Source organism: Vulpes lagopus, chromosome 10 (assembly GCF_018345385.1).
Source record: "Vulpes lagopus strain Blue_001 chromosome 10, ASM1834538v1, whole genome shotgun sequence".
Lineage (NCBI taxonomy): Eukaryota > Metazoa > Chordata > Mammalia > Carnivora > Canidae > Vulpes > Vulpes lagopus.
In genome coordinates, this window is record NC_054833.1 from 3,443,699 (window position 1) to 3,464,257 (window position 20,559).

General features: G+C 44.8%; 1 protein-coding gene across 8 annotated transcripts in view; it reads left to right on the forward strand.

The window, feature by feature from the left end:
- The window catches only part of KIAA0319 (KIAA0319 ortholog), a 98,792-nt gene that overhangs the window by 76,478 nt on the left and 1,755 nt on the right, over positions 1–20,559 (forward strand). For 4 of the 8 annotated variants that reach the window (XM_041772506.1, XM_041772505.1, XM_041772507.1 and 1 more), the window contains exons 10-19: positions 264–387; positions 2,642–2,774; positions 3,817–3,965; positions 6,313–6,464; positions 8,315–8,453; positions 9,206–9,365; positions 12,727–12,869; positions 14,494–14,658; positions 16,203–16,293; positions 18,322–18,413. In XM_041772506.1, the coding sequence (XP_041628440.1) occupies positions 264–387; positions 2,642–2,774; positions 3,817–3,965; positions 6,313–6,464; positions 8,315–8,453; positions 9,206–9,365; positions 12,727–12,869; positions 14,494–14,658; positions 16,203–16,293; positions 18,322–18,413 (1,348 nt within the window). Of the gene's footprint in view, positions 1–263; positions 388–2,641; positions 2,775–3,816; positions 3,966–6,312; positions 6,465–8,314; positions 8,454–9,205; positions 9,368–12,726; positions 12,870–14,493; positions 14,659–16,202; positions 16,294–17,944; positions 18,295–18,321; positions 18,414–20,559 lie in introns of those variants that run through there. The other 4 variants (XM_041772512.1, XM_041772508.1, XM_041772510.1 and 1 more) reach the window with 3 other exon arrangements.

Below are 20,559 nucleotides of genomic sequence, written 5' to 3' on the forward strand. Positions count from 1 at the left end.
AAGTGGAATGCTGGTTAAAGAATATGCTCATTTAATGTGTGAGTGGATATTGCCAAATTGGCTTCCAAAAGGGCCAAATTAATTTAGACTTCTTCAACAGCAAATGAGGATACATAGTGAATTTTAGATTACATTTTCTTGGGGCACACATATTTCGTTTTCAAGTAGGATCTCCATATTTAGAAAAAGTACTCATTTTTCATTATGTCATGCTGCTTATTGAAATTAATTTTTCTTTTTCATTTCTATTTGCTATTACTTAGGGTGTCAAGACACCATACCTTCATTTATCTGCCATGCAGGAAGGAGACTATACATTCCAGCTGATGGTGACAGATTCTTCAATGCAGCAGTCCACTGCCGTAGTCACTGTGACTGTCCAGCCTGGTATGTGAGATGAAAGAGGGCTTTGGCCCCAGAGATTAAGGCAGAAATGACACCTGACCTCTGTGCTTCAGACAAGCCAAATTTGGTGGCAAATTCTCTAAATCTTTTAACTGTCAAGAAATCGGGGCTGGAATAGCTGAATCCTAATACAAAGCCAGTTTTCTGTTGTGGTTCTGAACCTTGTGTTGACTTTGTCTTTAAACCCTGGCATGGAGACCCAGATGGACATCCTCAGGGCCCCTTGCAGGCTCCACTTGCCAGGTAGACACTCCCACATGTGTCTCATTCTGTTGCAGAGCTTCAGGGAATGCTTGATATATGGCCTGGTAACTCAGATGGATCATAGCCAGATGGAGAACTGACTCCCAGTCATCTCCCAGTCCATTAATGGTTTTGTGAAAACCCAGGACTCTGCCTTCCTGCAGATTTAAATAATCTTAAGAGTAGTTATGTTTTTCTTGACAGTGCTCTCTGCTTTAGAACTTTTCTAGAAGATGCTGCTAATCCCAGTAATTGTCCAGTTTCCTGGCAACTGAAAATATACTTACAGACAATGCATTTATTTATTTTATTTATTTATTGACTATATATAGTCAGTGCTGTTGGTTAGAGCCTGGGGATGTGGAATTAAACAGGATAGACTTGGTCTCTGTCCTCCCAGGGCTCATGGGCAAGTACATCAAAAGAAAACCACATGATCAGTGCATTTCTAGGGGATGGACACTATGTTCCTGGAGCCCACAAAAGGACATACCTCCTGGGCTTGCGGTATCTGCACAGAGTCTTACATGAGCTCAGGGCTGCAGTTGGCCAGGTGAATTTGGGGAGAGAAGGGCAAGAGAAAGAGTATTTCACTGTGTATGAAAGCCATGGGATGAAAGAGAGTTTGGTAGTTCAAAGAATTAAAAAGAATTTAGTGCAACAAGAGAAAGTGGTGAGGATGTGGGAGCATGAGGCTTAGGGATTAAAATGCCAACAAATGATCTGGAAAGAGGGGCAGGGCTTACCATCAAGGGCTTTTATAAATCAATGGTCATGGAAGTGTTTTATCCCAAGGTCAAGAGGAGCCACTGGACCACCAGACCTTACTGAGTAGCACACTGGTCCAGATAGTGAGTAATAGCTGCTTCAGCTTTGGACTACAGGACCTTTTTTTTTTTTTTTTTAAAACAGAAAACTTGTCTATTTATTTCAGTATCAATATCAGCGATACTTTGTATCTTTTGCTTTAAACTTTTATTTTTAAGGGGCGCCTGGGTGGCTCAGTTGGTTAAGTGTCTGACTTTAGCTCAGGTCATGATCTCAGAGTTCTGGAATCAAGCCCCACATGGGGCTCCCTGCTCAGCACAGGAGTCTGCTTCTTCCTCTCCCTCCTCCCTGTTTGTGCATGCGCTTTCTCTCTTTTTCACTCTCTCTGTCAAATAAATAAAATCTCTTTAAAAATTTTTTTAAAAAAGATTTTATTTTTAAATCATCTCTATACCCAGCATGGGGCTTGACCTTAAAACCCTGTGATCAGGAGTCACATGCTTTATGAACTGAGCCAGACAGGAGCCCCTTATATCTTTTACTATTGTTTAACATTTAACCAAAATGTTTTGAGTTTTTATTATTTACCAGGCACTGTGTTAGGAATTGGGGCTGCAAGACAAAAGGAAGTCCTGCCTGATAAAGCAGCTGTCAGCTAACTTCCTTCCAGTTCCTTCCTCGCCTCCCCACTGTCTCCCTAGTCCTTCTTCCCTCCATCTGCCCCTCCTCATTGATTTTTCTTCTCTCTTGACTCCATGCCTTTTGAGGTCTTTTGTTTATTGATTTGAGAAAGAGAGAGAGCACACACACGTGCATACATGTTCAAGTGGGTGGGGGGTGGGATCCTCAGGCAGACTTTCTGCTCAGTGTGGAGCCCGAGGGGTAGGAGGAGGGGCTCAATCCCATGACCCTGACACCATGATCTGAGCTGAAATCAAGAGTTGAATGCGTAACTGACTGAGCCACCCAGGTGCCCCTCAAGGTCTTTTAAAGAAACCAAACATGTATATATTAAGGAACAATGTTCCCTGCTGTCTGGCCCCCAGTCTCACCCTTAAACATTTAAGGAGCCTGCAGTGTTTCTCTCCAGGGTTCCCTCAGGACACTGTACACTCTAGTAGCTACCTGCTCCAAGTATGAGTAATTAGCTTCAATCAGGAAATCAGGGGATCGCGGACTTAATGCAAAGAGAAAATAGTTTTTCACACCATTTCTGTAATTCTAGCAAGCAACAGGCCTCCGGTCGCTGTGGCCGGCCCCGACAAGGAGCTGGTCTTCCCGGTAGAGAGCACCACGCTGGATGGCAGCAGGAGCAGAGATGACCAGGGCATTGTCCTCTACCACTGGGAACACGTCAGGTAGGCCCACTTCCCACTGAGCAGTGGGAGGTCCCATCCTGGCCCAGTGCTAACATCGCCTCTGCTCTGGAAGGTCCACGTTAAATTAAAGTCCACTGGTGCATGCTGAGGAGTCAGGATTCAAGCACCTTTCTGGAGGTGCAAGAGCAGATCAAGCATGAAAGGATGAGATGTTATTTGTTGGCAGTGGAGTGGGGTGGAGCCACGCCGGCTGGACAGGGCCATCTTGGTGTGGGTGAGCTTCATCAGAAAAGGTGCACAGAGGCCTGTGTAAGGCCTCAGGGGGCCTTCTGTCTACACTCGAACCATCTGCAATGACCATAGACAAAGAAGTGCAGAGCCAGTGACTTGCACAAGCCTCGGTTTGCCTGGACAGTAAGGGAAGGAGTGGGATGTTTCTGACAACAGAGGCCAGAGTCCTAATGACAGCCTGTAATTCCCCTGAGGAAATCCGTCATCTGGCTTATCCCCTCTTCTTCCATACTCTGTAAAGATAGATGAGGATTTTGCCTAATTTTATTCAAAGAGGAAATGGGGAGTAGTTTCTAAGACTCTGTTTTGCAAGGACAGATCATTTCACTGACCCCTCAATTGAAAAAAAAACGGGGTGGGGCACCTGGGTGGCTCAGTTGGTTAAGTGTCCAATTCTTGGTTTCGGCTCAGGTCATGACTTCAGGGTTCTGGGATCAAGCCCTGCATCAGGCTCTGCACTAAGTTCAGAGTCTGCCTGAGATTCTCTCTCTTTCCCTCTGTTCCACCTCCTGCTTTCTCTCTCTCACTCTCTAAAATAAATAGGTAAATAAAATCTTAAAAAAACAAAACAAAATAAAAAATCCTCTTCCTAGGAATCACACAGGCTCTATCTAAAATAGGCATTAGCTTATGACCTATACCCTAAACTAGAGAATATAAGTGGATAAAAAGTTATTTTAGAATTCTCTAGATGGTATATGTTTTAGCTGGAAAAAGCGACTTTTATAAAGATTCAAATAATCAGAATACCGTGCCCACGCCTTTTGTTATTCACGTCCCTGTTTTTCAGAGGCCCCAGCACAGTGGAGATGGAAAATACAGACAGAGCTATAGCCACCGTAAGTGGGCTCCAGGTGGGTACCCACCACTTCCAACTGACAGTGACAGACCGGCAGGGGCTGAGCAGCACAGCCACCCTCACCGTGGTGGTGAGGAAGGGTGAGTCCTGGCATGGCAGAGGGAGGTGGGGCTCCTTCTGCTTTCCGTCTCACAAGGCCCTAGGCCACACCACGATTATTCAGAAATACTGGTGTTTATCCGTCCACAGAAGACACTGGCCTCAGGTTGGCCAAGAAAAAGCCATTCTTGCTGTGTCCACATTTGCTGTTCTGTCTCCTTCCGCAAAGAAACAGCATTTCCTTTTTTTGTTGTTGAGCGTACTGTCTAGGGGCTGCCTTTTCTTCCTATGACTACTGGCAGTGAAAGACCTGTGTCCACCCATGTCTGCCCATGTCCAGCATTGTGCTTTCTCTCTCGTCTCCTTGGGAACTGAAGAGCAGAGACCTTTTCAAGTTCCATATTCTTTCTTGACTTGTGGTCTAGTCCCATGCCACTCCGCACTAGGGACTCGTCCTTCTGTCTTTTCCCTGTGGCTGGAGCTGCCCAAGGACCTTTGCTTCAGACATTTCTATGTCCTCTGTGTCACAGCACTAGGCTCATGGCAACTCATGATGCTGGGTACTGGAATGAATGAATGAACAAACAAATGAATGAATGAGCAGACAGATGATCATGATGTTGAAGTACACAGCTGTAATGAGCATGCTGGACAGAAAAAGTCAAGTGCCATAGACCAGCCAGTGTGGGAGCACTGGGGAGTGGCTGAGCTGCCTCATCCCAGGGAGGGTCATGTGTCAGGCCCAGGAAGCTGGGACTTTATCCCCAGGCCGGGTGGGAGAGGCTGAAGCCATTTTAGCAGCAAAGTGACATAGATTTGGATGTTTTCAAGTGTTTGTGGACTAGTCTACCATATTTAAAAGTAGAGAAACTAGGCTCAATGAGCCATTATGTCCCCATCACCCAACTTCACAGCTGTTAGTAGTTTGCCACTCTTGTTTCATCTAGCCATTCATATTTTCTTTTATTTTGGTTGGAGTATTTATTTATTTATTTATTTATTTATTTATTTATTTATTTTGGTTGGAGTATTTTAAAGCAAACCCTAACACTATGTCATTTTACCTGAGAGTTTTGGATTTTTTAAAAAGGTAATGGTTTGGTGGGAAGAGAAGTCAGAAGCAGGGAGGGCAGAGGGGAAACGATTGACTAGAAAGACATCTTAGGGGTGAATCTTCAGGACTTGATGGCTTTGTGGTTCTGAAGGGAAGGAAGAAGGTGTCTCGATGACTCAGGAACACGACCTCACCACCTGGACGGGTGGCGGTGCCCTGCTCTGAGCTCCGCCCACAGAAGAGCAGCAGCAGGTTTGTGGGAGGTTGACTTGGACACACCAGATTTGTGGGGATGGCATGCCCGGTTGCATTCTGACTGGAGTTCAAGGTTGTGGGGACATAAGCACAGAAGGGAGTAGCTGCCATGAGGTCTACCCTCGGAGCTACATAGGGTCTGATGGTCATTTTTCACAGAAGGGTATTTGGGCTGCCTCAGTCTATTGCCAGTCTGTTTCTGTGGTTCCCAGCCTCTCCCTGGTCCACAGTGTACAGGTAAGCCTGCTTACTGCCAGGTTCTCCCAGAAAGGGAGTGTGGTGAACAATGTGGAAACGCTGCTAACATAATGGTACCACTTGCCTCTGCTCTAACCTCTGGGGTCTTTTCTCAGGAGAATGGTGGCTGGTGATTGACGGAGTGCTCATTCCTCCCTTGCTTGGATCAATATCTAACTATCCTCACCCCATGACTTTTGCTTGACTTGTTTTTGTGGGGCATTTACCAGGGATCAAATAGGGTTCCAGAGCTCCACCTGAATAAGCTGGATTTCCCACACAGCTGCCTCATCCCTAAAGTGGGGCTGTGTCTTCTGATGGTCTCTGTCTGTGCCCCATTCTCCCCGGCCCCTCTCTCTGAGGCAGTTGTATCAGAAATGGTTCTTATGTTGTTCTTGCATGTTTAACACTCAGAGGAGTGAAGGCCTAATTATCTTTGACTCAAATTTTTATTTACTTAAGCAAGATTTGACACTAGTAGAAATAAATATATCTATGGGCAAATAGTGTGGGCCAGTACGTAATGATTCAGAGTATATTTTAGACTAAAATATTTTCACTTTCTGGACCCTGATAAAAGTAAGATCATTGTTTCTCTTTTTCAAAAAGAGAAAAACCATCACATTATTAGAAACATCCCTGGTGTCCAGGCTGCCCAGTTACAAATAAGCATGAACAGAACTTTAAGAAAGTCTCTATATTATGGGTAGAAAATAATGCCTCTTGTATGTTAAGTCTACCTATGTGCAAGATGGAACTGTGGTGGATATTTTATGGCACACTTCTGCCACCAACATTTTAAATCAATGTCTTTGCTTTCATTTTTGCCATATTTGACTCAGAAAATAACAGTCCTCCCAGAGCCCAGGCTGGTGGCCACCATGTGCTTGTGCTTCCCAATAACTGCATTACTTTGGACGGTTCAAAGTCTATTGATGACCAAGGAGTTGTGTCCTACCTGTGGGTCCGGGACGGCCAGAGCCCAGCTGCTGGGGTGAGTGCTTGATGAGACTTGTCCCACTTACCCTCCTGCACAGTCAGCCTGCTCAGGCTGCTCGAAGGAAATACCATGGATTGGGCGGCTTCCGTGACACACAGACATTCCTCCCAGTTCTGGAGGTCGTGAGTCCTGCATTAAGGCTCTGGATGACTTGGCTCTCTGTCAGAGCTCTCTCTTTGACTCCCTTCTCACTGCATCCCCATGTGGCAGAGAGGGAGGGGGGCCCTCTGGTGTTCCTTATTCAAGGACATGAATCCATAGAATCAGGGCCCCACCCTTATGACCTCAGGTAACCTTAACTACCTCCTCTCAGGCCCTGTTTCAAACATAGTCAGTCACACTAGGAGTTGGGGCTTCAGCAAGTGAATTCAGAGGCCACAGGATTCAGACCATTAGCAGCGTTTCTCTTATGACCTTGTCTTCCTTTCCATGTTCTCTACTAAGATGTTCATGCTTCTAGGTTTCTTCTGTAGGCTGGAGGCAAGGGCTGCTCTTAGAGAAAAGCTGAAGTCTTCTCTAATGTTTTTCTCAACCAGACTTTGGATGGGGCAGGAAACCATAGCCTGGGGGGAGGGGGGGACTTTGAAGCCAAGTCTTCCCGCAGCTTCTCTGCTGTTCCTGTTCTGATCCAAGCAGATTCTTTCCTTTTCCACTCATCATGCCAGATAGGTCAGTAGGTTAAGGATTGCTATTCCTGTTTCACAAGTACAGGAAGCAAGATGCAGAGGTAGGAAGTGACTTGGCCATAGTAAACCAACTCATCTTTAACCCAACCAGGCAGACCCAAGGTTATAGCTCCTGACAGACATTTTTCCCCATTGGGTCCCTCCACCTTTTAGGCTATAAATCTAGGTACATCTTCATTCCTGCTGTTGCTAAGGACTTCAGAGTTGTGGATATCCTCTTGGAGAAGTACCAGAGATGTGGTTATGAGAGTAGGGGAGTGGCGCCCAAGTGGCTCAGTCAGCTAAGCATCTAATTCTTGATTTCAGCTCAGGTCATGATCTCAGGGTTGTGAGATCAAGCCCCTTGTTGGGCTCCCTACTCAGCAGAGAGTCCACTTCTCTCTCTCTCCCTCGGCCCCCTCCCTCCCAGCACATGCACATGTGTGCTTTCTCTCTCTCTCTCTCTCAAATAAATAAATAAACTCTCTCTCTCAAATCAATCAATCAATCAATCAATCTTGGGGAAAAAAAAACAAAAAGAAGTGGTCACAGGGAATGAACTGAACCGGCTTTATACTTTCTGACGTACCTCTGGAATGAATACTCTTCAGCCAGATGATAGATTAGCTTCAAAGTATAACAGCTCTCTGTGCTGAGCACTTATTACCTTTGGCTACCATCCTCTTCCATTAGCAAGAGTGGGACAGGGATGTCTGAGAATCTTCTCTAATTCTTTGGAGCTTGGAGCCACCAGGAGCAGCCCCACTCAGGCTCATTTGAAAAGGTAAATGTGATACATTAAGAGGAAACCCAAGATGAGACTATTGTAAAACTATGTTTGAGAATAAGATCCAGAAACTCTTCAGAGGGTGCTTGACTCTAATTTCAATGGTTCTTCCCCCCCTGTTGGAGGAAGGGAACAGTTTGGTATGCAGTGGATAGCCCTTGGTAGGCACAGCTTGGGGAGTACCGTTGCAGGAATCTGTGGAGCCTGGTGCTTTCTATGGAAGACTTGCTGGGGATTACCCATAGCTTCAGCTCACCCACCAGCCTTCTTCCTCTTCAGCCCTCACCAGACAGTCATGTGTACTTTAAACACATGGGCCACTGAGGCCTGCGACCAACAGAAGGCCAGAGTCGGGACCTGAGCATCAACTTGTGAATCATGTTATTTTGTAGGATGTCATTGATGGCTCTGACCACAGCGCCACTCTGCAGCTTACCAATCTGGTGGAGGGTGTCTACAAATTCCGCCTGCGTGTTATTGACCATCAGGGGGCCTCAGACACAGACATTGCCACCGTGGAAGTACGGCCAGGTGCGCTCAGGGGCTTCTATGTCTTGGTTAGTGTGCTGGTCTGTGATCCAGGTGCTCAACTTTCTTGCTCTTTGCAGTTGACAGGGTGACCCTGGGGTAGGGGGGCTGGAGGGATACCTCTGGGGGGACAGGGGAGGGGTGTGGGGTGGAGGGGATGCTTCCTGCAGCTAGCTTCAGCTCCTGTCCAGAACCCCTTGGTGGCTTCCTCTGTACTTCATCATGTATTCCCAGATTTCAGCCACAAAACTCATGAAGGGGAATTGAATGAGGCAGCAAGAATCTCGTTTCACTTTTGTTTTCCTGCCAGAAAGTGCAGCGCATGCAGGAGCTCTGGTGCTGGAGCACTGAGGGAGCCGCTGCCACAAGGGGCCTCCATGACCCTCTTGTGGCCTGGGCCAAGCAGCACCCAGAGTTGCGTAGCATGCAGAGGCTGGATTCTCATTCCAGGCTTGGGGAGGGGCGTGCCGGCCACAGATTCCAGGTAGCCCCGAGGCTGTTTGGGTTTCCCTGATTAGCTTCTGGGAAAATGATGGAACAACAAGACTTGGGTAAAACAAGAAAAAAGCACTCTCAGCAGCCACTGTACTGTTTGGAAAAATTTGTCTGAGTCTTCTAACACCTAAGAAATTCCCTAAGTCCTAAGAAGTTACCCAGGGGTCATTTTAAACTTTTTAAACTCTTGCTCAGGCCTTACTCCTCCTGTTATCCAGCATGATTCCCAAGGGGAAATACCATGTGTTCTCTTTTCCCAGACCCGAGGAAGAGTGGCCTGGTGGAGCTGATCCTGCAGGTGGGCGTGGGGCAGCTGGCAGAGCAGCAGAAGGACACCCTTGTGAGGCAGCTGGCAGCACTGCTGAACGTGCTGGACACAGACATTAAGGTTCAGAAGATCCAGGCCCACTCAGATCTCAGGTGTGAGCTGCACCCCAGTCCAGCATGATGCACTCTTCATTTCCTGGGCTCATTCCCTATTTGTGCTCATACTTGTATCGCATTCATATATTCTTCTTCTCAAAGGGCAGCCGTAAGGACAACATCATTCCAGGTCCCTCCTACAAGCCTCAATAAATGTTTGTTGACCCACAATGTTCTAGATGAAGGAGTTAGCAAACATCAGCAGGAACTAGTTTTTAGCTCTGCTGTCTTCAGAGGGCATGCAAATGGTCTGGGGCTGGCACAGAGGAAGTCTCGCAGCCAGATTTATCCCTACCCCACATTCCGAGGACTGAGGCTTCTCTCAGTGTGAGAGATTACCACTGATTACCTTTGCTGTCTTCTGGGAGTCCAGGAGGCTAACATCTGACCTTTATTTCATTGAGCTTTTATTTTTGAACTCTTATCCAATCTATGAGTCGTAGGGTAGGGTAGGAGGAAACAAATAATACGGGAATGAAAAACTACCATTCATGGCAAATCCATTTGTCAATTATTGTCAGCTACTTTGTTTAGGTTTGTTTTCCAGACAACTGAAGTTTACTTAGAAAAATACCAAATTAAAAATTTTTTGAATTATTTTTTTATAGAACTCTTTCAAAACAAATCACACATTTCCCTTACTTACAAAATATAAAACACTGAACTGAACAATTCTGAAAATTGGCAAAACCAAAGGCATTTGTTTGAAAAATCAACAGATTTGATAAATCTTCAGCTAGACTGACCAAGAAAAAAGAAGACTCAAATTAGTAAAATCAAGAATGAAAGGGGATATTTGTGCCAATCATAGAGAAATTAAAAGTATTATTCTATGAGCAATTGTATATCAGCAAATTAGTTAACCTGGATGAAATGGACAAAAATCCTAGAAAGAGACAACTATGCCAACAGACTGCAGAAGAAATTTAAAATTTTAACAGACCTCTGGTAAGTGAAGAGATTGAATCAGTAATCAGTAACATCCCACAGAGCCCAGGATCAGGTGGCTTCACTGGTGAATTCTACCGAAAATGTAAAGATCTACCACCACTTCCACAAGTTTTTCCAAAACAGAGAAAAGGAGGGAACATTTTCTAACTCATTGCAGGATGCCAGTTTTTACTCTGATATTAAAACCAGGCAGAGACATCCCAAGAAAAGGAAACTACTGACCAATGTCCCGTATGAATCTAGAAGCAGAAATCCTCAGCAAAATACTTTGAAACTGCATCCAGCAACATATTAAGAGAAGTAGACACCATGGCAAAGTGGGATTTATCACAAGCATGCAGGGTAGGCCAATCAATTAATATAATAACCCTATTAATAAAGGACAAAACCCACATGATCATCTTAGTAAGCACAGAAAAAAGCACTTGAAGAAATCCAGCAGCCTTTCACAATAAAACTTTTACTTGTACATTGAGTTATGTCCCCTCAAAAGATACATTTATGTCCTAACCCCTAGTAACTATGTGACTTTATTTGGAATTAGGATTTTTAAGGATGGAAATAGTTGAGATAAGGCCATACTGCTGTAGGGTGGAGTCACACTCCATCCAGTGTGACTGTGTCCTTATTAACAAGAGAAGAGACACAGAGACAGACACACAAGGAGATCATCATGTGACAATGAAGGCAGAGATTGGATTGATGTGTCTACAAGCACAGCGCGCCCTCTGCTCAGAGCCAAGATAAGGGAGTGGAACGTGTTTTCCTCTACCACCTTTGGAGACTGGATGGCCCTGACAACACCTCGATTTTGAGCTTCTGGCCTCCGGAACTGTTAAGAGAATAAATTTCTGTTACAAGCCACCCAGTTTATGGTACTTTTAATGGCTACTTTGAAAATGAATACAGATTTGAATAGAAATGTCCCCAAAGAAGACATACCTTGGCTAATAAGTATATGAGAAGGTACTCAACATCATGAGCAGTTGGAAGTGCAAATCAAAACCCCTTTGAGGGGCGCCTGGGTGGCTCAGGTGGTTAAGCATCTGCCTTGGGCTCAGGTCATGATTCCAGGATCCTGGGATCAAGCCCCGCATCAGCTGCCTGCTCAGAGGGGAGTCTGCTTCTCCCTCTCCCTCTGCCTATCCCCCCACCACCTTGTTCATGCTTGCTCTGTCACTCTCTCAAATAAATAAAATCTTAAAAAAAAAAAAAACCCTTTGAGGTACCATTTCACACCCACTAGGATGGCTGTAATCCAAAAGACAGACCATAACAAGCATTGGTGAGTACATGGAAAAATTGGAACACTCTGCATTGCTGATGAGCACGTAAAATAGACAGCCAGTGTGGAAAACAGGTTAGTAGCTCCTGAAAACGCTAAACAGAGTTACCATATGACCCAGTAATTCCACTCCTAGATATATACCCAAGAGAAATGATAAATGTATATTTACAGAAACTTGCACAGATACATTTATAGTGGCATTATATGTACAGCCAAAAAGTGGATATGATCGAAATGTCATCACTTGATGAATGGATAAATTCCATGAGGTATGTCCATTCAATAGAGTATGATTTGGCAGTAAAAGGGGAGGAAGTAGTGATAGTACAAAGTGGATAAACTTTGAACACAGCATGCAAAGGTGAAAGAAACAAGACACAAAATGTCTCATGTATATATATATGTATATATATTTTTTAAGATTTTATTTATTTGAGAAAGAGTGAGCACACCAGTGGGCAGAGGAATAGGGAGGGGAATCCCTCCCCGCTGGGCAGGGAGCCCAGTGTAGAGCTGGATCCCAGGACCCTGGGATCATGACCTGAGCCGAGGTCAGATGCTTAACCCAGCCACCCAGGTGTCCCTGTGTATTTCATTTATATCAAACACACGGTCAAATCAGGAGAAGCAGAAAGTAGGTTAGTTGTTGCCAGGGGCTGGAGAGGAGAGAATGAAGAGTGATTTTAGAATGGGCACAGGGTGCCTTCTTGAGGTGATGACAGTGATCTGGAGCCAGGTGATAGTGATGGTTGCACAACTTAGCAAATACACCAAAAGCCACTGAGTGATGGAGTTTAGAAGGGTGAATTTCAATGTAAGTAAGTTATATTTCAATAAAAAGATACAAAGTAAAGGTATAGTCCTGTGTATGGCTGAGTTCTGTTTGCACACACAGGCATGTTATTTCTCTTAACCTAAAGGTCTTTCTGTCTTCAGGTGAATAGATAGCTCTCTGGGACTGAGGAGCCTTTATTTGTGAATAGAAATGGATTCATTCTTTGGCCCACAAGATATGCCCCCGTGTCCTTGCCAAACCACAGGTCAGATGGTTGGCATGGATGTGTTGTGTTGGTCACTGCCTGACCATGCAGCTGTCCTCTCTCCTTGTCTCCTCTGCAGCACCGTGATTGTGTTTTATGTACAGAGTGGGCCACCTTTCAAGGTTCTCAAAGCTGCTGACGTGGTCCAAAATCTGCACAGGCAACTCGCAAAGGAGAAGGCTGATTTCTTGCTCTTCAAAGTCTTGAGGATTGACACAGCAGGTATATTTCCTGTGGGAATGTCCTTTCTTTTAGGGTCCAAGTCATATAAATCTTTGCTATCAATTCAGAATTGGCTAGCACTGAGCAAAACATCCCATCAAATTAAATGCATTGAGAACCTTACAGAAACCTAAATACCCACTGAGGTTAAAATGACAGATTTTTTGGAAGAGGTGAAATAAGATCTATTTGCACATCTGACAGAACAGATGTGAGGTCACATAGTCTTTTTAGATGGACTGGGAATGGAGTCCCAATATGTTTCTATTTATAAATTAATATTGAACTTAATTCTTCTAAGAATATGCCTGTGGAATGGTTCCTCTGGAATATTCCAGAAGAATCAGAATCAGCCTTGCTGGTCATGGCTAAGTTTTACAGGCATGGAGAGAGGAGTGACATGTGAACATTTTCACATTAGTTTCCAGAGACTTGTTTCGCATTTATTTCTACAGTGGGCTTCCTCCAGCATATTAGCCAACTGCTCTTTGTCTCTGAGGAAAGCAAGAGCAATGGCAGTTATGGGTTGGTTTTTAAAACTGTACTCCAAATAATGGTCATTGTCAGAATTTTCCCATGGAAGCTGCCAGAACGTTTTAAAGACAAATAAGTATTATGGGCCAGAAAAACTGTGTTCATATAATTTTTTATGTTGGACATCGAAGTGGTGTGATGGTGGTGCTTCATAGACTACTGGAAATGTAGGGTGGCTTCTGTGTGCTTTCCATGGTACCTCCATCTCTGCCCCTTCCTTGCTGCTCAGTCTTGGCCCCAAACTGAATCATGAGTGTGGTTGAAGTGTGGTCTTTGTTCTGGTTCTCTGTTACTACCTTATGAGGACCATGACATTGACATGGGCATTCCAGCAGGTGCTGAGGACTGGGAGCATTACAAGGGTCACAACACTGTTGGGTAGTACAGCTCAGCTTGTTTCAGAGAGATGTCTGCCCACAGCTGACATCCTCACTGCTAACATGCACTAACTTAATTTTTTTTTAATAATCTCCTTTTTTCTAGCTATGAAAGTAATGTCTTATTTATTGTAGGAAATGTGAAATATCCAGAAAGGCAAAAAACTGAAAACAATCCTCTCGATTTTTGAGCCTAGAATCCCCAACATCCGAACTTAACTTTTGTTAATATTCTCATGTATTTCCTTCCACTTCCTCCATGTCTGGAAACATGTGATACCATCAGGATAATTGGATAAATATCTTTAATCTGCTTTTTAACTTCAAATCCTATTATCATTTTATACAATCTTGTATGATTTCTTCCTCAATAAGATATTTATGGCTGCATAGTCCTCCATCCTGGATATGTTCAACCAGTCCTCCACTCAAGGACTTTAAGGTTGATTTTAAATAATGCTATAATTGTAGATAAATCTTTATGCATATCCCCAATTACTTTCCCTGAATAAATTCTTAGAATTTATCTGTTAGACCAGAGGGTACAATGTGTTGGCTACATTTTTAAGGCATTTGTTACCTGGTATGGATTGGCTTTTTTCTGCCATTTACTTTCTGATGAGAGAAACTCCCTGGAACCCCTCCATACCATAAGAGGCTCTTGACTCAGCAAGGTGCATCTACTCGGGGCTTGTGCTAACAAAAATCCACAGTAGGTGGAAGCCAGGATCCCCTCCTTCTGGCCGCCTCTGCAGGCTGCCTTCTGAAGTGCTCTGGCCATGGTCACTGTGACCCCATCACAAAGCGCTGTGTGTGCTCCCAGTTATGGATGGAGAACCTGATACAGCGTTACATCCAGGATGGGGAGAGCAACTGTGGTAAGTCCCAGACGGGGTGGGGAGCGGGGTACGGCTATGGGTGAGGGGCACTGGGACACACCATTTTGAAATACCAGAAGTACCTGCTCTACTCTGCTGTCATCCATATTTGCTCTCTCCTTGCCTGAAGCCAAGGAGTAGGAGTTAAGATTCTTCCCACCACCTGCCAGTGCAGATGTGCTTAGGTTCTTCTAAATAGGTCATGACAAGACTTGAAATAGAGTTTGGCAGAACAGAGTTGGCTGATGGCCTCTGGCGTTGCTGGGAGGGTTGGTTTGTGCCGGACACAGGTGAATGGAGAGTCTAGCCCACTCTTCCCGGATGTCTGTCCAGCAGGCACTAAGAATTGGAACACCTGCTCAGCTGGCCTAGTGGATGTTCTCATATCTCTTCTGGGAAGGAAATTTCCCAGAACCGTCTATTTCCAAGGGCAATTTTGTTGCCTTGGGACCCAGATGGACATAGTTGGCTGAGGAATTGAAAATAGCCAGCCCTTGGATCATTATTCCAAGGAGCATATATAACATGGGATAGAGTTAAGCCTGTGTCCCTTGGTTTCCCTGTCCTGAATTGCCATTGCAGTGGCTTTTTACACTGGATTTCTGCAAGGACGTAGAAGGGAATATAGGTCAGGTGGGTTCTGAATTACCACCTGGCTCTCTGAAAAGTGGCCTTTTGTCATAGGCAGCCATACACATATTTTATTTCCCTTATTAAAACTCAGCCAGGGGGATCTCTGGGTGGTGCAGCGGTTTGGTGCCTGCCTTTGGCCCAGGGCGCGATCCTGGAGACCCGGGATCGAATCCCACGTCGGGCTCCCGGTGCTTGGAGCCTGCTTCTCCCTCTGCCTATGTCTCTGCCTCTCTCTCTGTGTAACTATCATAAATTAAAAAAAAAAAAAAATTAAAATAAATTAAAATTAAAATAAATAAATAAATAAAACTCAGCCAGAACTATTTTGGGGATTAGGGTTGTTTCTTGTGATTATAAAGTGAATATTTTGATGTGTCACACATGGTTTTTGTGAATAAAAAAGTGAAATTTATAAAGTGAATATTTTGATGTGTCACACATGATTTTTTAAGATTTTATTTATTTATTCATGACAGATTGAGAGAGAAAGAGAGGGAGGGAAGGAGGGAGAAGCAGGCTCCCTGCAGGGAGCCCAACGCGCGACTTGATCCCAGGTCTCCAGCATCACACCCCAGGCCAAAGGCGGCGCTAAACCGCTGGGCTACCGGGGCTGCCCAATATAGCACTACTTTTTAATTAATTTGTTTTTGATCATTCTGTCCTTAAGTCAGCATGAACTATATACCTCATGCGGTCCCTGGGCCAAGTGAACAAAAGTAGGGTGCTTTTAAGTTCTTGATTTATTTGTATTTTACCTTGCTTATGCTCACTACCAGCCCGATGAGGCATGATCAGCAAACGCCCCAGGTGGCCTTTGCTTGTCAGAACTCAAAAATACTCTGAATTACTGAAATAAAGTTGTTTCTCGAGTAGTATGTAACCATGTCCACTCCGATTTTCTTGTTTTTCAGAGTGGAGTATCTTCTATGTGACAGCGTTGGCTCTCACTCTCCTAGTGCTGATGGGGGGCTTGCCCTGGCTGTGCATCTACTGCTGCAAGAGGTACCAGGCCTGCTTGCTTATTTATTTACTTGAAATAAAGACGTGTCAGGAAATGGGACTCGATAGCTGTAGTAGCTTTTGCTTGGGTGTGTGAAGCTGCTGAGCCATCTGACAATCACTTTTATATGAAGATAAACTAGACTTTGAAACTCCTTTATGGGGGGGTGCCTGCCTGGCTGACTCAGTGGGTGGAGCACGCAGCTCTTAATCTCAGGGTCGTGAGTTCAAGCCCTGTGTTGAGTGTAGAGCCTACTTTTAAAAAAAAATCCTTTATAATGTACTCTCTTCACAAGGCATGTGTGCCTAGATAAATGGAATAATACCAGAGGCAGCTTTTTCTTTTTTATCTTTTTAAAGATTTTATTTATTTATTCATGAGAGAGTAGAGACATAGGCAGAGGGAGAAGCAGGCACCCTGCAGGGAGCCTGATGAGGGACTCAATTCCAGGACCCCGAGATCATGACCTGAGCCAGAGACAGACACTCAACCACCGAGCCACCCAGGTATCCAGAGACAGACTTTTCTTAATGCATGCAGCTTACCTCTTCCCTATAAGGCTTAGTGATTCTGTATCAAATCTAATATTCTATCAGCCTCACGTGATGGTTACTATAACTCTCCTGGAGTGGCCTGACTAGCCCACAGGAGAGGAAGGAGTTCTAGAACATTCTGATGCAAATTTAGATTTTTACTTTTTGGTAAAGCAACAGTGGAATCCATCTGAATCCTATTTAATAAATGCAGAACTTTAATCAGGGCCATATACTCACGAGAGAGAAGTTTTGCTTTAGGTTTTTCCTTCTTCCTTTTTCCGTGCTGCTGACCTGAGAAACCTCTGAGCTGCCTCAGTGTCTGAATCCTCCAGAACTCTGTGCCCGGCCTTCTGTGAGATCTGTAGAGACAGTGATTTCTCAAGTCCTCAGAATACTGTGTGGGTGGCCCACCTTCCTACACAAAATACTAAATGCTCTCCAAAGAAGATATGATGAATTACGATACATGATGGACACCCTGCTGTGCTTGGCTTTAAAAAGTTCTGAAAAAAAAAAAAGTTCTGCAAAAAACAAAAATAAATGAAAACTTAAAAAATACACATTCTGCCGTTTTGTGACATGTGTATCAAGCAGATGATGGTGATGCTGAAGAGAGTGGTTGACTGTGACTATTTTAAGTGTTAATAAATAATATTAAATATTTGCCATTATGACGAATGGCTCTCAGTGCTTTATAAATATTCAGTCCTCCCACCAACCATATAAAAAGGGACTGTTTTTACTCCCATTTTATAGGTGGGAACATAGAGTCACAGAAATGTCAAAAGATGATCTCAGCATCACCCGGTTAGTAAACACTAAATCAGGGATCAGAGGCCCATGTTCTTGGTCACCAGCCTGTCAAGAAACAGTTTCAGTGCTGTGAAACGGTCCTCAGTGTAACCTTCCCATGGCTTGGATGCACATCTCCAAATAATTCCCTGAAGCTCAAGATGACATACCAAGGACCAGCCCAGTTTTCACATGCTGTAAAAAAATGAAATCCTGGGTTGTTGCCAGTTAATGCTGGGAATCTGTTATATTTCTGTTGTTTTTTTTTTTTTTTTTTTTTCCTGGTTGCTAGCTTACATCCTCTTTGCATCTTTGGACATTCTAGGCCAGTATAGGTTCAGCGGAAAATGTGTGCATCCAGGTGTTTCTGAGTAAGGAATTACTCAAGGAGAAAGCTCACTGTGCCAACACACAGGTAGCGAGAGGATTGCTCTCAAGGGCCCTGGGCCCTCGCCCAGGCTTAGCTGAGAGCCTTCAGCTAGGTGGGCGCTGCTGGTATGTATGACTGTCCTGCTTCTGTGTTTCTTCAAGATGCGTGGTGCACCTCTGTTCCACTGAACCCAGACCTGGCTGTGTGCACATCATTCATAGAAGTGCCAACCCTCCCATTCTAAAGGCAAATCATTCCCCTTAATGTTTTAATTCCTGGGTCCCAGTCCCCTCTCTGAGAATCTGAGTTGAGCTTTTTCTTGTTCCTTTCAGACGAAAAAGGACTAAAATAAGAAAGAAAACCAAGTATACCATCCTGGATAACATAGATGACCAGGAAAGAATGGAGCTGAGGCCGAAATTTGGTAAGGTGGTCTTCAGGATGCTTACCTGCTGCCTTTAAATGACGGGGTCCAGGCGTTTGCCTGAGCCTTACCTTGGGTGGTGGGAGAACGGGCTGGAGCCAGCACTCTCATAGGGAAGGAAGAGTGAGTCTGGGCTTCTGGGAAGAAAAGCCTTTACCTGTCCCAAGGATCTGCGGTGGGGGGCATAGTTGTATTCTGAATTTCATGAGATTTTGGTGAAGCACTTTGAGGCTTTCACAGGTGAGGGATATAAAATACCTGCTGTCAGCTGAATGACTGCAGGCAGACTGCTTTTGAAACAGGTTTGTCTCTCCTCGGAGCGTGTAGGCCAATCCACAGCAGCTCATCTCTGAGCACCATGTCCTGCAGGTCTGCTCCACCAGAATGCAGCAGAATAACATGTGGACTTTAACATCAAGCATTTCCATTAGCTGATTAGCTATATGCAGATGAACACAAAGCTTTTACAGAAAACTGATGACAGTCTTCACAAAGTGAGCAGAGCTCTATGTTTAGAAGTACCTCTGGCCCATCTCAGAGAACTTTCTGACTCTCCCTCAGTAACTCTTAGAGATGTAGTAAACCTACCCTGGCCCTCTGAGGCTGCTCAGCACTCATTTGTATGGGTTCTTCATAATTCTGAATTTATCACTAAATTCTCACAGAGGGACATAGCACTCTCAAAGCTGTGAGATGCAAAATGTCCACAGTAAATGCTGAGTGCCTGCCCTATGTGCTGACAGTGACGAAGCCCCAGAGATGGGGACAAGGAAGGCCAGCACCTGCCTCCCCAGGATGACTGGCCAGAAGAGGCGGTCAGAGCAGCGCGCAGGGAGATCTGCCAAGGCCCAGATGGTGCCTGGCTGAGCACGGGACCCCACGAGGCTGACTGATGGGGGCTCTGGCAGGGACGGTTTCACAGGACATGGAAGTGAGAGTAATATAATAAATGTATGTGTGCTCATCATTTACATCATCTCATATCAGGTTTATAAAGCAGCTCTAGACCTAAGAGCTCAAAGTGCTTTCAAGTTGCATTATGTCACCCACCTTCCTCCTACGGTACACTCGTCTTTCATCCCTGTCTCTATTCCGAGAACCCTCATTCTTCTTATTACCAGGCTCTAAACCTTGGTGTCAGTGCCTTGTTCACACTCCACCCACCCTCTCACTTAGTCTCGTTGCCTCTCCCCAACATTCTCACTACTCCCTTCAGACCCTTCTAACCTCAGAGTAGTTACCTGAGAGTAACTTTTTGTTTTATTTTTTAAAGATTTTATTTATTTATGAGAGACACACAGAGAAAGGCAGAGACATAGGCAGAGGGAAAAGCAGACCCCTTGCAGGGTGCCTGATGAGGGACTCGATCCCAGGACCCCAGGATCATGACCTGAGCTGAAGGCAGATGCTCAACTGCTGAGCCACTCAGGTGGCCTCTGAGAGTAACTCTTAACAGGTAGTTACTGGCTCATATGTACTACATCCTGTTCCAGGCATGTCACCCATTTAATTTCAGTGAGACCAACAGCTCTGTGAGATATATACTCTGATTCTCCCCATTTCACAGAAGAGGAAACTGAGACACAGAAAAGCTTAGCCACTTGCCTGAGTGATGGAGCTGGTGAGTGCCCATGGTGGGTTGGGCTAGGCCATCTGCTTCTCCCAATGACTGGTACCTCTCTACACACTACACGCCTTTCCTTCTCCTGCTGTCCAAATCCCATCCTGTGTGAAATATCGCTGAAACAATACTGACTGATCAGTGTGTGCTTATCTGTTCTGGATTCCTGTTAAGATTTATTTTAAAGGGACGCCTGGGTGGCTCAGCAGTTAAGTGTCTGCCTTTGGCTCAGAGCGTGATCCTGGAGTCCCGGGATCGAGTCCCACATCAGGCTCCCTGCATGGAGCCTGCTTGTCCCTCTGCCTGTGTCTCTGCCTCTCTCTCTCTCTCTCTCTCTGTGTGTGTGTGTGTGTGTGTGTGTGTGTGTGTATGTGTGTGTGTGTCTCTCATGAATAAATAAAATTTAAAAAAATTATTTTAAAAAATTTCTTGCCTGTTTTGAACCATCTTCTCATGAATCTTTGCCTTAAACCCTTAGCTAGACACAATAAATTCTCAGAGCAGGGATCATATCTTATACCAGTT